The sequence below is a fragment of the Nerophis lumbriciformis genome, linkage group LG16, assembly GCF_033978685.3.
Source record: "Nerophis lumbriciformis linkage group LG16, RoL_Nlum_v2.1, whole genome shotgun sequence".
Classification (NCBI taxonomy): Eukaryota; Metazoa; Chordata; class Actinopteri; order Syngnathiformes; family Syngnathidae; genus Nerophis; species Nerophis lumbriciformis.
In genome coordinates this window covers 23,869,185-23,884,031 of record NC_084563.2, presented here as the reverse complement: position 1 = coordinate 23,884,031, position 14,847 = coordinate 23,869,185, and the positions used below count along the sequence as shown (strand labels likewise).

The following is a 14,847-nucleotide window of genomic DNA, read 5'->3' as shown; positions in this document are numbered from 1 at the left end:
ATGACGGGTTTAGTTGTTATTATAAACAAATGTGAATGTCATTAAAACAGTAAAGCTCCATCCTTTGACACTCCGTACACGCGACATGTTTACCTTTGCTTTATTTAAAACTTTAGTTAATTTTAGAGCGTTCCAGTCGGAGGGTTTTTCACGGGACACATTAAACCGCGGATGAGTTTTGGTTGTTTTAAAACAAAAGCGAATGTCATTAACAGTTAGCTCCATCCTTTGCCTCCCGTCCTTACACACGACATGTTTATCTTTGGTTGAATAAATGTAATTCAATGTGTTGACACAACGTAACGTCTATTAAAAAAGAGGATTTGGATGAACACACAAGAAAGGATTGAGGAAATCGGATGAGATTACGCTGGATTGTCATCAAAGTCAGACCGGAATCTAACACTACATTTCACATTACATTACTTCCGCCGTTGATGAAGTCGTTCTTTATAAACTGGTATAAGGCAACATAATATTAAATATATGGGATGAATCACTTGTAGAACATATACCACTTATGTCCGGAATGAAATAATTCATTAGCGTACTTCCCTTTTATAGCTTTATTTTGAAGGCGGAAGTGGAACACAGCCAGACAAGATGGCGGAGTATAGCCAGGCAGGGCTTGTCGCGGCTCTGCTCCTCTTCACGGCTCTTACCCTCCACGACGTTTACGTCGGCAGGTCGAGTCCGCCACACAGCAGCGGTCCCGGCCCGTCAGTGGACGTGAATCGGGGGATGGAGCCCGGCAAAGCTGCCAAATCGACAATGTATAGCGGGCCTGTACTCAGATTCCAGTACTGGTGAGCTAACCGTTAGCATCAAGCAAAAACATTGACTCATTATGAGCTGACATTACATACCACTGTAGCTTTTATTAGTGCCCTTAGTATTAAACAACATGATTTGATTTGATAGAAAAGTAGTAGTTCTCGTCTTGTAGAATATACAAACACACACCATGAATGCTATGGATGATGTCGCGAAATTAGCTACTCAAAGCTACTGCGCATGCGCGTCACCGATAAGTGTCTGGAGTTAAATACCCATCGAAATGAGCTACCTTGTGTAGATAAAAAGTGGACTTTTGTCACTGGTGCTACAACTAAGTAATAATTTAAAGTATATTCTGTCATAGTGTCTTCTGACCAGTAAGCATGTAGACCATTGCAGCGAGAGGAATTTCACATTGACGCTAATATTGGTAGCCTACGTTTTAGTTTTTATCACCGTCTAAACAGAAATATTGAGGTGCAGGCAGCATACCCCTTCCCCTTCGAGCTGTCCTGGATGAAATTAAATTCTTTTTTCCAATCATTTTGGAACTTGCAAGCGTATTTCTTCTTACTCGTTGTCGCCATCTCTCTTCTTCCTTCTTCTGCTTCGTCTCCTTCTTGTTGTGTGTGCAGTTGTGCACTCAGCTCCAAAAGCCGTAGATGTTATTGTAGCGTCCCGGAAGAGTTAGTGCTGCAAGGGGTTCTGGGTATTTGTTCTGTTGTGTTACGGTGCGGATGTTCTCCCGAAATGTGTTTGTCATTCTTGTTTGGTGTGGGTTCACAGTGTGGCGCATATTTGTAACAGTATTAAAGTTGTTTATTCGGCCACCGTCAGTGTGACATGTATGGCTATTGACCAAGTATGACTTGCATTCACTTGTGTGTGTGTGTGTGTCAACGTTATCATTACACCAGTTAAAAGATCATACAACGTGTCAGCATTTCTTGACATCTTCGAGTAAAGACCATTGTTAAACCCGTCCAATGCTACATTATTACCGTATTTTTCGGACTATAAGTCGCTCCGGAGTTTAAGTCGCACCGTCCGAAAATGTTTAAAAAAGAAGGGAAAAAACATATATACGTCGCACTGGAGTATAAATCGCATTTTTGGGGGAAAGTTATTTGATAAAACCCAACACCAAGAATAGACATTTGAAAGGCAATTCAAAATAAATAAAGAATAGTGAACAACAGGCTGAATAAGTGTACGTTATATGAGGCATAAATAACCAACTGAGAACGTGCCTGGTATGTTAACGTAACATATTATGGTAAGAGTCATTCAAATAACTATAACATATAGAACATGCTATACGTTTACCAAACAATCTGTCACTCCTAATCGCTAAATCCCATGAAATCTTATACGTCTAGTCTCTTACGTGAATGAGCTAAATTATATTATTTGATATTTTACGTTAATGTGTTAATAATTTCACACATAAGCCGCTCCTGAGTATGTGTCTGGGCCGGCACGCTGTTTAAATGGAAGAAAAGTGGATGCCTGGACAGCATGCGGCTGTTAAGGGGTGAAGTTTCAGGTTGTAGAGGACGCTAAAGGCAGTGCCTTTAAGGCACGCCACCAATATTGTTGTCCGGGTGGAAATTGGGAGAAATTCGGAGAATGGTTGCCCCGGGAGATTTTCGGGAGGGGCACTGAAATTTGTGAGTCTCCCGGGAAAATCGGGAGGGTTGGCAAGTATGACTCTTAAGAGCTGTTTCCGTCACGACCATCACAAATGTCGTCGCATTTAGGGCGAAATGCCACCTCCTTTTATCTTACTCGGAAGTAAAAATGTCAGTGAGCTGATATCTGTCCATTAAGACCCTCCTTTCAAAAGGGAAGAGTCCACCAGATCCTTTTACTCTAAGGCTGTCTAAAATGATGAGAGATGTACGGAGCCCCTAAAGCAGGGGTGTCAAACTCAAATACAGAGTGGGCCAAAATTTTAAATTGAACAAAGCCGCGGGCCAAGGTTGAACAAATTAACCTTTAACGTACTCTACGAGCTATCGTCACGTCCGCTTTTCATCCATTCTAACATCGGTCAGACCCAGTCACAGGATATGTACGGTTTCTGTACGCACACACGAGCGAATGCAACGCATAGTTCATCAACAACGATACAGGTTACACTGAGGGTGCCAGTATAAAAACTTTAACACTGTTAGAAAAATACACCACACTGTGAATCCACACCAAACAAGAATGACAAACACATTTCGGGAGAACATCCGCACCGTAACACAACAGAACAAATACCCAGAATCCTTTGCAGCACTAACTCTTCCGGGACGCTAAAAAATACCGGCCAGCTTTAGTGTTAATTTGATATCGCCTCAAGGGCCAAGTGAAATTACACGGCGGTGTAATATTTTTTATTTTTTAGACATGTACTGTATCTTGTGCGCAAGAGAAACTTTCTCGTGTGCACAAGAAACTTTTTATAAAGTTATAAAAATAAAAAATGTAATAATGTTTTGTTTTTTTAAATTTTTAGACATGTATCTCGTGCGCACAAGAACGTTTCTCCTGCGCACAGATAGTTTCTCGTGCGCAAGAGATACATTTCTAAAAAAAAAACTACAAAATAATTTTTACTTTTTTTTTTTAGACATCGCACGAGAAAGTTTCTCGTGCGATGTCTAAAGATACATATCTAGAAAAAAAAAAAAATATTTTTTATTTTTTTTAGAACTTCATAAAAAGTTTCTCGTGCGCACGAGATACATGTCTAAAAAAACAATTTTAAAAACATTTCCCCCACGTCCCTTTAGGGGCTACGTAGAGATGACTATAATTTAATTTATTCTAAACAAAGAAGTACAAACAATCTCTAAAATGGTCGTCCTCGTCCCATCCTTATGTCCACTGAGGTTGATCGAAACTGAAAGTTAACTTGGCATGTGTGTTGGACACACACACACCTTTTTTTTCCCATTCTCCCTTAGTCCCAGTATTAAAACAGCCCACTTTGATGAATACCTGTACCCACGTCTGGTTTGTATACGCACTAATTTGCTGACTGTATGTGTGTGTTTCTAGTATCTCCTGAGGCTACAGTAAAGCATTCCAGGAGTACTCTCGGGCTATCAGCCAATTGTACCCGGACATGCGCATTGAAGGCGAAAACTTCCCCCCCACCCGTCTCAACAGGTGACCTTTTAGACGTGAACCTATGATCATTAACTTGTAACGCTTCTTCCAGCAGGAACAATTAGGCTGTAACATGCCATGTTTACCACAAGAACCTTGTGATACATTTGGGGCCCGCAGCTTGATTTTTATTGGCAGGCGACACATTCTAAAGACAACATAAAAATAGAGATGTCATATTATCGGCCGATAAATGCTTTAAAATGTAATATCGGAAATTATCGGTATCGTTTTTTTTGTCTTTTTTTTCTTTTTTTAATTTTTTTTTTATTAAATCAACATAAAAAACACAAGATACACTTACAATTAGTACACTAACCCAAAAAAACTCCCTCCCCCTCATTAACACAAAAGGGATGTTTCTGTTATTAAAATTCTGGTTCCTACATTATATATCAATATATATCAATACAGTCTGCAAGGGATACAGTCCGTAAGCACACATGATTGTGCGTGCTGCTGGTCCACTAATAGTACTAACCTTTAACAGTTAATTTTACTCATTTTCATTAATTACTAGTTTCTATGTAACTGTTTTTATATAGTTTTACTTTCTTTTTTATTCAAGAAAATGTTTTTAATTTATTTATCTTATTTTATTTTATTAATTTAAAAAATAAAGGACCTTATCTTCACCATACTTGGTTGTCCAAATTAGGCATAATAATGTGTTAATTCCACGACTGTATATATAGCGGTATCGGTTGATATCGGCATCGGTAATTAAGAGTTGGACAATATCGAATATCGGCAAAAAGCCATTATCAGACATACTACATAAAAACATCCTAGATTAGAACTAAACTAAAAACTAGAATATGCAATTTTGGGTGTAATTGTGTGCAAATGCTTCAAGTACCAAGTCATATGACTATGACATGTACGCATGTCAAATTAGCTAAAAAGTTAGCACGCTAAAGTGTCCTGTACCAAGTTATAGGACTCTGGGGTGTACGGCTGCAAATTTGGCTAAAAAAGGTAGCATGCGAATGTTAGCGTGTTAGCATGCTAACAGTTAGCAAGTAACACGTTAAATGACTCTGAGGTTTTCGGTTGTAAAATTGGCTAAGAAAAAGTTAGCACCTTAATGTTAACTTGCTAACAGTGTAAATGTGTCAAGCACCAAGTTATACGAGTCTGAGGCGTTCAGCTGCAGAATTTGCTAAAATTTAGCCTGCTCATGTTAGTAATGCTGCCTGAGGCTGAGCCAATCAGTGGCCACGATACTGAACAGTGCGGTCTGATTGTTTTGGTCTGGTCTAGTGGCCAAATACTACTGTAGTCTTGATACTTTTAGTTCATTTAGCCATTTTTATGCTTGAAAATGCTTATTTGGGGCAGGGGTTCTTAACCTTTTTGACATTGGGCCCCAACTTTTCCACAAGAGGCCTTGGGGCCCACTCAAGTATTAACACCGAATGTAATCTTACTTTTGATTTTAATTGTGTTGAGTAATTACATCTAACCTACTTACAGTTTACAACCTTGTCAAATTATATGAAACCATGTGTTAATCACCAGGATTATTCATTTTTACACATACACCTTAGACTTAGGTCAGGCTGATTAGAAAAATAAGTACTAACCAAATATACTGCATAAGAAAGGACTCATAAATAACTGACAAAAAATGAATATTTACAATTATGCCATGTTAAAATAAACAAAATTAATAACGAATGTTTCCTAACTAAACTGACAATAAAATTAAAGTGCAAATGACAATACAGCTTCACCACTTTAGTCATAATTCTTGCACTTAAAAACTATCTATGACTCCAGCGCCAGACTTCTTCTGTTTGTTTGACATTGTCATTACTGCCACAAGTGGTAGAAAAGGGTATTGCAATTAAGTACCTCTGCGGCCCATACGGATTGCAGCTGAGAAACAAATATTTTCTTGCAGCCCTAAGCGGCCCAACAGTGTGTTAAGAAACACTGATGTAGGGCACATTTACCTAGAATGTGCTTTCTTAATAATAATAATATTAATAATAGATTTTATTTGTAAAAAGCGCTTTATATTGAGTAAACAACCTCAAAGTGCTACACTGTATTAAAAAAATAAAAATAAAAAGATAATAAAAAATACATACAAATAAAAACTAGAACAGCCAAATAGCTAGAACAGTGGTTCTTAACCTGGGTTTGGTGAGTCGGGCTCCGGCGCAGGTCAAAACACACCTGACTCATCGTGTAAATAAAAACTTATCCCTATCGGCGTATTACGGATACGGCAACAGCAGAAGTCACACTGATTTGCAGGTGTGTAATTTGTTGTGAGTTTATACACTGTGTTGGTTTTGTTGTTTGAACAAGGTGATGTTCATGCACGGTTCATTTTGTGCACCAGTAACAAAAACATGGTAACACTTAAGTATGGGGAACATATTCACCATTAATTAGTTGCCTATTAACATGCAAATTAGTAACATATTGGCTCTTAACTAGTCATTATTAAGTACTTAATAATGCCTTATTCGGCATGGCCTTATTATAACCCTAACCCTCTAGCCGTAACCCTAACTAAATAACTCTAAATTAAGTCTTTGTTACTTAGAATATGTTCCCCATTCTAAAGTGTTACCAAAAACATATAATAACTTTGTCTTGAATTTGAAAAAAAAGGAGGGTTCGGTGAATGCGCATATGAACCTGGTGGGGTTCGGTACCTCCAACAAGGTTAAGAACCACTGAGCTAGAACTAGTATGCATATATCTAAAAAAAAATATTTTTTTTAAAAAGAAGGGTTTTTAAGCCTTTTTTAAAAGCATCCACAGTCTGTGGTGCCCTCAGGTGGTCAGGGAGAGCGTTCCACAGACTGAGAGCGGCGGAGTGTTCGTAGTTTTGTCCTCGGAGGTTGGAGGTGGTTAGCCTGTCCGGAGCGGAGGATTTGGGGGTGAGTAGTTCTTTGAGGTAGAGGGGGGCATTTCCATGGAGGCACTGGTGGGTTAGTAGGGAGACTTTGTATTCAATCCTGAGTGGAACAGGAAGCCAGTGAAGAATATTGTTTCCAATAACACAACATGGATGTTGTGTTGAGACAGTGTATCAATACATTGATTAACCTATGTTTTAGTATCTTTAATCCTCCAATTTTTACTGATGTGGTCCTCGCTGGAAAACGTTTGGAGTTTGTCCTGTAAGCCTCCAGCTGGTGTCTGCTGTGTCTACAGGATTCTTGGCAACTTGATCTCCTATGTGAAGCTTCTCTCCATCTTGTTGATCGTCAGCGGCCAGAACGTGTTCGTCATGCTCGGCGTCAACACGCCCAGAGCCTGGACCTGGAGTCAGGAGAACAAGGTGGGTGGTTGCCATGCCAACGGCTCATGTCGACTCGCCCCAGACTAACGCCAACTGTCCTTGTCAGATTTTCTCCTGTCTGATGGCCTTCTTCCTTTGCAACATGATGGAGACCCACTTCCTGTCCACCGGAGCCTTTGAAGTTACTCTCAATGGTGCGTCTGATTGGTCCGTCGCCTCATATCAAACACTGACTCTTAATTGGTCGTCTTGGTGCCGCCTCAGACGTTCCCATCTGGTCGAAGCTTCAGTCGGGTTACGTGCCAAACATCCAGGAGATCTTCCAGATTCTAGACAACCACTTGAAGATGAACCAGGTGGATCCCGCAAGCTTCTCCACGGTTTAGAGGATAGATGAGGGTCAACCAAGCAGATGCAGGTGACGTTCTTATTATTTACTACTTGGTAGGGCTGGACAAGAATCACTTTTTGATTTTGATTATGGCTCCACACGATCATGAAAATATAATAATCGGATTAAAAACAATTAATGAACCGCGCAACATGCAGATAAATTCCAGAGCTTGTAACAGGAAACAGGTGGGTGAGCATATGAGTGGGGAAAAAAGACGTCTGTGATCTCATCTTAGTTACTACTTTTTGACACAGCGCTAACCAATAATCGCTGAACTCAACAAAAAAGGTAAGGCGTATGATTTCCGTGTTGCAGTAACCGCGAAATAGGTCACATAATCCACGAATAAATGAAAAATAATATCAGGGAAAATGACTGAAATGTTGTCATTGTAAGGAGAAGAAACAATTGTTTGGGGGAAATAATGTGTCTAGGAACGCTCATTTGCCACGGAAACACGCCATAAATTAAACAATGTCGAAATGGCGACTTGTCCAGGGTGTACCCGCCTTCCGCCCGATTGTAGCTGAGATAGGCTCCAGCGCCCCCCGCGACCCCGGAGGGAATAAGCGGTAGAAAATGGATGGATGGATGGAAACGGTCACTTGAAACAGCGACTAAATTAGGAAGCTAAAGCTCGCAAGAACAATCCATACACCCACAACACATCTCATCTGCTTGTGTTGTTGTGAACGACATCATCGATGTAACGTACACTATATAGCCAAAAGTATTTGGCCACCTGCCTTGACTCGCATATGAACTTGAAGTGCCATCCCATTCCTAACCCATAGGGTTCAGTATGATGTCGGTCCACCTTTTGCAGCTATTACAGCTTCAACTCTTCTGGGAAGGCTGTCCAAAAGGTTGCGGAGTGTGTTTATAGGAATTTACGACCATTCTTCCAAAAGCGCATTGGTGAGGTCACACACTGATGTTGGTCGAGGAGGCCTGGCTCTCAGTCTCCGTTCTAATTCACCCCAAAGGTGTTCTATCGGGTTCAGGTCAGGACTCTGTGCAAGCCAGTCAAGTTCATCCACACCAGACTCTCTTTATGGACCTTGCTTTGTGCACTGGTGCACAGTCATGTTGGAAGAGGAAGGGGCCTGCTCCAAACTGTTCCCACAAGGTTGGGAGCATGGAATTGTCCAAAATGTTTTGGTATCCTGGAGCGTTCAAAGTTCCTTTCACTGGAACTAAGGGGCCAAGCCCAACTCTTGAAAAACAACCCAACACCATAATTCCTCCGCCACCAAATTTTACACTCGGCACTATGCAGTCCGAAATGTACCGTTCTCCTGGCAACCTCCAAACCCAGACTCGTCCATCAGATTGCCAGATGGAAAAGCGTGATTCATCACTCCAGAGAACACGTTTCCACTGCTCTAGAGTCCAGTGGCGACGTGCTTTACACCACTGCATCCCACGCTTTGCGTTGAACTTGGTGATGTATGGCTTAGATGCAGCTGCTCGGCCATGGAAACTCATTCCATGAAGCTCTCTGCGTACTGTACGTGGGCTAATTGGAAGGTCACATGAAGTTTGGAGCTCCGTAGCGACTGACTGTGCAGAAAGTCTTTGCACTATGCGCTTCAGCATCCGCTGACCCCTCTGTCAGTTTACGTGGCCTACCACTTGGTGGCTTTAGTTGCTGTTGTTCCCAAACTCTTCCATTTTCTTATAATAAAGCCGACAGTTGACTTTGGAATATTTAGGAGCGAGGAAATTTTACGACTGGATTTGTTGCACAGGTGGAAATCACTGAGCTCGGCCCAATCTTTCACAAATGTTAGTATAAACAGTCTCCATGCCTAAGTGCTTGATTTTATACACATGTGGCCCGGCCAAGTGATTAGGACACCTGATTCTGATCATTTGGATGGGTGGCCAAATACTTTTGACAATATAGTGTATATGTACAAACAGGAGGAGAGCAGCCGTAACTTGGGAGTCCCGCTGCGCTCTTTTTTTTTTTTTTACAGCCCAAGGGCCTTTCTTTGCTCATCAAGCTGAGAACAATAGCACTGCACACTCCCGCCCCCCGCTTCCCAATAATAGCGCGGTGTGCCACATTCAGTCCGACTGCACTAACAAAATAAAGGTTTCAAAAAGAGTACCTTACACACGTATTATGCACTTAAAACACTTATTGATACATTTACACAATTATTATGCTTTGACCTAAAGCAAGGGTGACCAAAATACGGCCTGCCAGCCTCTTCAATTTGGCTCGTGAGACGTCGTGAGTTCAACAAAGCATTGCAAATTCATCTAAAATGTCAGGTGATCTCTGAATGCCACATATTTGCTGCTATCTTGTGGACAATGTGAGTAAATCAGATCAATCACCCTTGAAAATACTTTGAAATAATCAGAAAGCAGAAATACTTTGTTAATACACGAGGGGAATAGCACAGCATTGACTTTTATGACACAATCCAAACAACCTTCCCTAGTCATGGTGCAAAAAAAATGCAAGGAACATAAAGGTCAACACACATGGTCACACATCTTGCTCACTGAACATTGTGGATATTATGAAAAACCCATTTAAATCCATGAGAGTGCATGATAGGAAAAGTGTAAAACACTCCACACTTATCCATGTTTGGCTCATTTTAGCTGCTTGATACTTCTGATTGATTACAAACTTTAAGAAGGTCTTCATGGAAGTAAACAATGTAGGGGTAAAACTTTCACATACTCCTAATAGCCAATTATATATCCAATACATTATATATCAATCATATTAATATAATATGTACACAGTAGGGTTGTACGGTATACCGGTATAAGTATAGTACTGCGATACTAATGAATCATATTCAGTACTATACCGCCTCTAAAAAGTACCGGTCCCCTACACCCCGCCCTCCGTCGTCATCACGTCGTGTCATTGCTGGTTTTACGAGCAGAGGAGCATGTTCGGCAGCGCACAATCACAGAGTACTTACAAGCAGACACAGTGTGTAGACAGAAAAGGGAAAATGGACGCATTTTGGCTTAAAAACTAACAATAAAGGTAAAGTTATAACACTGAAACGCCCTCAGGAAGAGGTGCTTTAAGACATGGCTAGCTAGCTAGCGGCTAAAGTTCATTCGCAGTCTGCAGTGTTGTAGCTACTTCTAAATCACTAATCCTCACCTCCATTGCGACAAATAAAGTAAGTTTCTTACAAGTATCATCCCTGCAGGACGAGGGATAGCTTAACATGCTTCACTACACACCGTAGCTCACCGGCGTCACAGTGTAAACAAACACCATTGGTGGATCTACACCTAACATCCACTGTAATGATACCAAGTACAGGAGCTTATCTAGTCGATACTATATTTTTTAGCATCACAATATCTTCTTTCGGTTTTTTTAAATTTACATTATGTTTATAAACTCAGGAAATACGTCCCTGGACACATGAGGACTTTGAAGATGACCAATGTATGATCCTGTAACTACTTGGTATCGGATTGATACCCAAATGTGTGGTATCATCCAAAAATAATGTAAAGTATCAAACAACAGAAGAATAAGTCATTATTACATTTTAACAGAAGTGTAGATAGAAGATGTTAAAAGAGAAAGTAAGCATATAATAACAGTAAATGAACAAGTAGATTAATAATTCATTTTCTACCACTTGTCCTTAATAATGTTGACAAAATAATAGAATGATAAATGACATACTGACATATGTTACTGCATATGTCAGCAGCTAAATTAGGAGCCTTTGTTTGCTTACTTACGACTAAAAGACAAGTTGTCTTGTATTTTCACTATTTTATTTTAGGAAAAGCTTGCAATAAGAAACATATGTTTTATGTACCCTAAGATTTTTTGTTAAAATAAAGCCAAAAATGCAATTTTTTGTGGGCCCCTTTATTTAGAAAAGTATCTAAATAAATTTTTGTATCAGGACAACACTAGTACACACACCCACACACACACACACAGGTTTGGACACCCGCTGACCTAAAATATTGGTAAAAAATTGTCCAAAGATGTATTTCACCAATAAATGTGAGCATTTTTGCATTTGATTAACAAACATTTTATACAATTTTATTTGACACAAAAATCACGCAAAAGGTAAAAAACGGAATTAAAAACAAAACGGAAAAAATGTTTTTATATTTCTATTATTTTAATTTGTTAGTACTAATATTGTTTTATTTGTTGAGGTTTATTTGTTATTAATTTTTATCTGTTTTTTAACTATATTTAAAGTTTAGTTTTTGTGGTACTATAAATACTCATGTTTTCAAATTAATGAATAATCTTGCAATTGTTTGTGATTACAATATCAATTAAAAATAATCGTGATTATTATTTTTGCCATAATCGTCCAGCCCCACTACTTGGTACAAAGGAATCCTGCATGTTATGATGTCAAAAATGTCCGCCTTCTCAGACGTCGGTCATGTCGCCTTCAGGTGTCCTTGTTGAGTAGGACGATCAGCCGCTGGCGTCCATGAAGGCTCGGTCTTAAAGCAGACTCTGCGGGGCCGTGCCGGAAGTTTCCCGCCGGCGACGGAGCGCCTCTCACCGCCAGGACACGCAGCTCAGCACCTGATTGGCCGAGGTCGTCTTTCTTGGTCATTTCTTTACCGAGTTCGAACGTCGAGAGAAAATGACGCTGCTAATGTTAGCGTCGTGCTAGCTTGCCTCAGTTTAGACGGGAAGTACAAAAATAAAATATCAATTATGTTTAAAAACGACTGATGATCAAAGCAAACAAAACCGCTGAAATCTTTATGTTTTTGAGGGCGGGGCCTAAAACAACATCATTAAGGCTTGTCTCCTCTCCTTTGTTAGCCTCGACAAAAACACTGTTAGTTCCCGCTGGCTTTCTTTAATTGTCTACTTCAAAACTGAGGAAGAATTTTGGAAATAAAGGATGACTGACTTGACGGAAATGGACTTGCTCGACTTTTTTGAGCTTTTAGATTTCAGCTGCATGCTAATTAGCGCAGAAAGCGTCAAACATGATGCTACATAAACTTTATACACCAAGTACAAAACAAACATGGCCCTCGCTCAAGCTTGTTTCTGTCTACTATTGACTGCAACCCAAGTGGAAGAGGCAGATGGCCGCCCCCAAAGGTGACCTTGACCTCCGAGAATGGACAGAGAACTGTTAACTAGGTGTGAGATTATTGTTTTTTCAACTGATGCAAAATGTCCACTTGAGCATTTTTTAGAGGTCGGCAACATTTTGTGTCAAAAAAGCAATTTTAGGGCACCAAGCCAAGTTGGAAGTGCAGCATAGCAAACATTATTTTCTTTCGAAGCAGGTGCTCCAATACAAGCATGCATATACTGTACATATATATACTGTGTATATATATATATATATACCGGTGTATATATATATATATATATATGTGTATATATATAACTGTCGGCTCTATTGATAACCTCACTAACAACTTTTAACGACGCCCTGCGCGACACCATTGATAGTATAGCACCGCTAAAGCTTAAAAGAGCCCCTAAAAGGCGCACCCCATGGTTTACAGAAGAAACTAGAGCCCATAAATTATCATGTAGAAAGCTGGAACGCAAATGGCACGCTACTAAATTTGAGGTTTTCCATCAAGCATGGAGTGATAGTTTAACAACTTATAAACACATGCTTACCCTAGCTAAAGCTAAATATTACTCAAATCTCATCCACCTCAACAAAAATGATCCGAAATTTTTGTTTAGTACAGTAGCATCGCTAACCCAACAAGGGACTCCTCCCAGTAGCTCCACCCACTCAGCAGATGATTTTATGAATTTCTTTAATAAGAAAATTGAACTCATTAGAAAGGAGATTAAAGACAATGCATCGCAGCTACAACTGGGTTCTATTAACACAGATACGACTGTATCTACGAAGGATACCGCCCTCCAAAATAGTTTCTCTCTCTTTGATGAAATAACATTAGAGGAATTGTTAAGATGTGTCAATGGGACAAAACAAACAACATGTTTACTTGACCCATTTCCTGGGAAACTTATTAAGGAGCTTTTTGTATTATTAGGTCCATCAGTGCTAAATATTATAAACTTATCACTCTCCTCTGGCACTGTTCCACTAGCATTCAAAAAAGCGGTTATTCATCCTTTGCTCAAAAGACCTAACCTCGATCCTGACCTCATGGTAAACTACCGGCCGGTGTCCCACCTTCCGTTTATCTCGAAAATCCTCGAAAATATTGTCGCACAGCAGCTAAATGAACACTTGGTGTCTAACAATCTCTGTGAACCTTTTCAATCCGGTTTCAGGGCAAATCACTCTACGGAGACAGCCCTCGCAAAAATGACTAATGATCTACTGCTAACGATGGATTCTGATGCGTCATCTATGTTGCTGCTTCTTGATCTTAGCGCTGCTTTCGATACCGTCGATCATAATATTTTATTAGAGCGTATCAAAACACGTATTGGTATGTCAGACTTAGCCTTGTCGTGGTTTAACTCCTATCTTACTGACAGGATGCAATGCGTCTCCCATAACAATGTGACCTCGGACTATGTTAAGGTAACGTGCGGAGTCCCCCAAGGTTCGGTTCTTGGCCCTGCACTCTTTAGTATTTACATGCTGCCGCTAGGCGACATCATACGCAAATACGGTGTTAGCTTTCATTGCTATGCTGATGACACCCAACTCTACATGCCCCTAAAGCTGACCAACACGCCGGATTGTAGTCAGCTGGAGGCGTGTCTTAATGAAATTAAACAATGGATGTCCGCTAACTTCTTGCAACTCAACACTAAGAAAACGGAAATGCTGATTATCGGTCCTGCTAAACACCGACATTTATTTGATAATACCACCTTAACATTTGACAACCAAACAATTACACAAAGCGACTCAGTAAAGAATCTGGGTATTATCTTCGACCCAACTCTCTCCTTTGAGTCACACATTAAGAGTGTTACTAAAACGGCCTTCTTTCATCTCCGTAATATCGCTAAAATTCGTTCCATTTTGTCCACTAGCGACGCTGAGATCATTATTCATGCGTTCGTTACGTCTCGTCTCGATTACTGTAACGTATTATTTTCGGGTCTCCCTATGTCTAGCATTAAAAGATTACAGTTGGTACAAAATGCGGCTGCTAGACTTTTGACAAGAACAAGAAAGTTTGATCATATTACGCCTATACTGGCTCACCTGCACTGGCTTCCTGTGCACTTAAGATGCGACTTTAAGGTTTTACTACTTACGTATAAAATACTACACGGTCTAGCTCCAGCCTA

The 14,847-nt window shown here is 40.1% G+C and overlaps 1 protein-coding gene across 1 annotated transcript; it reads left to right on the top strand.

Annotated features, from left to right (window-relative positions):
* The first annotated feature begins 571 nt into the window (after positions 1-571).
* Positions 572-12,506, top strand: selenot2 (selenoprotein T, 2). The gene is made up of 6 exons (XM_061976824.2): positions 572-806; positions 3,829-3,939; positions 7,117-7,243; positions 7,311-7,398; positions 7,469-7,622; positions 12,030-12,506. The coding sequence occupies exons 1-5, from the start codon at positions 604-606 to the stop codon at positions 7,588-7,590; spliced, it is 651 nt and encodes a 216-aa protein (XP_061832808.1). The 5' UTR covers positions 572-603; the 3' UTR covers positions 7,591-7,622; positions 12,030-12,506.
* The last annotated feature ends 2,341 nt before the right edge of the window (positions 12,507-14,847 follow it).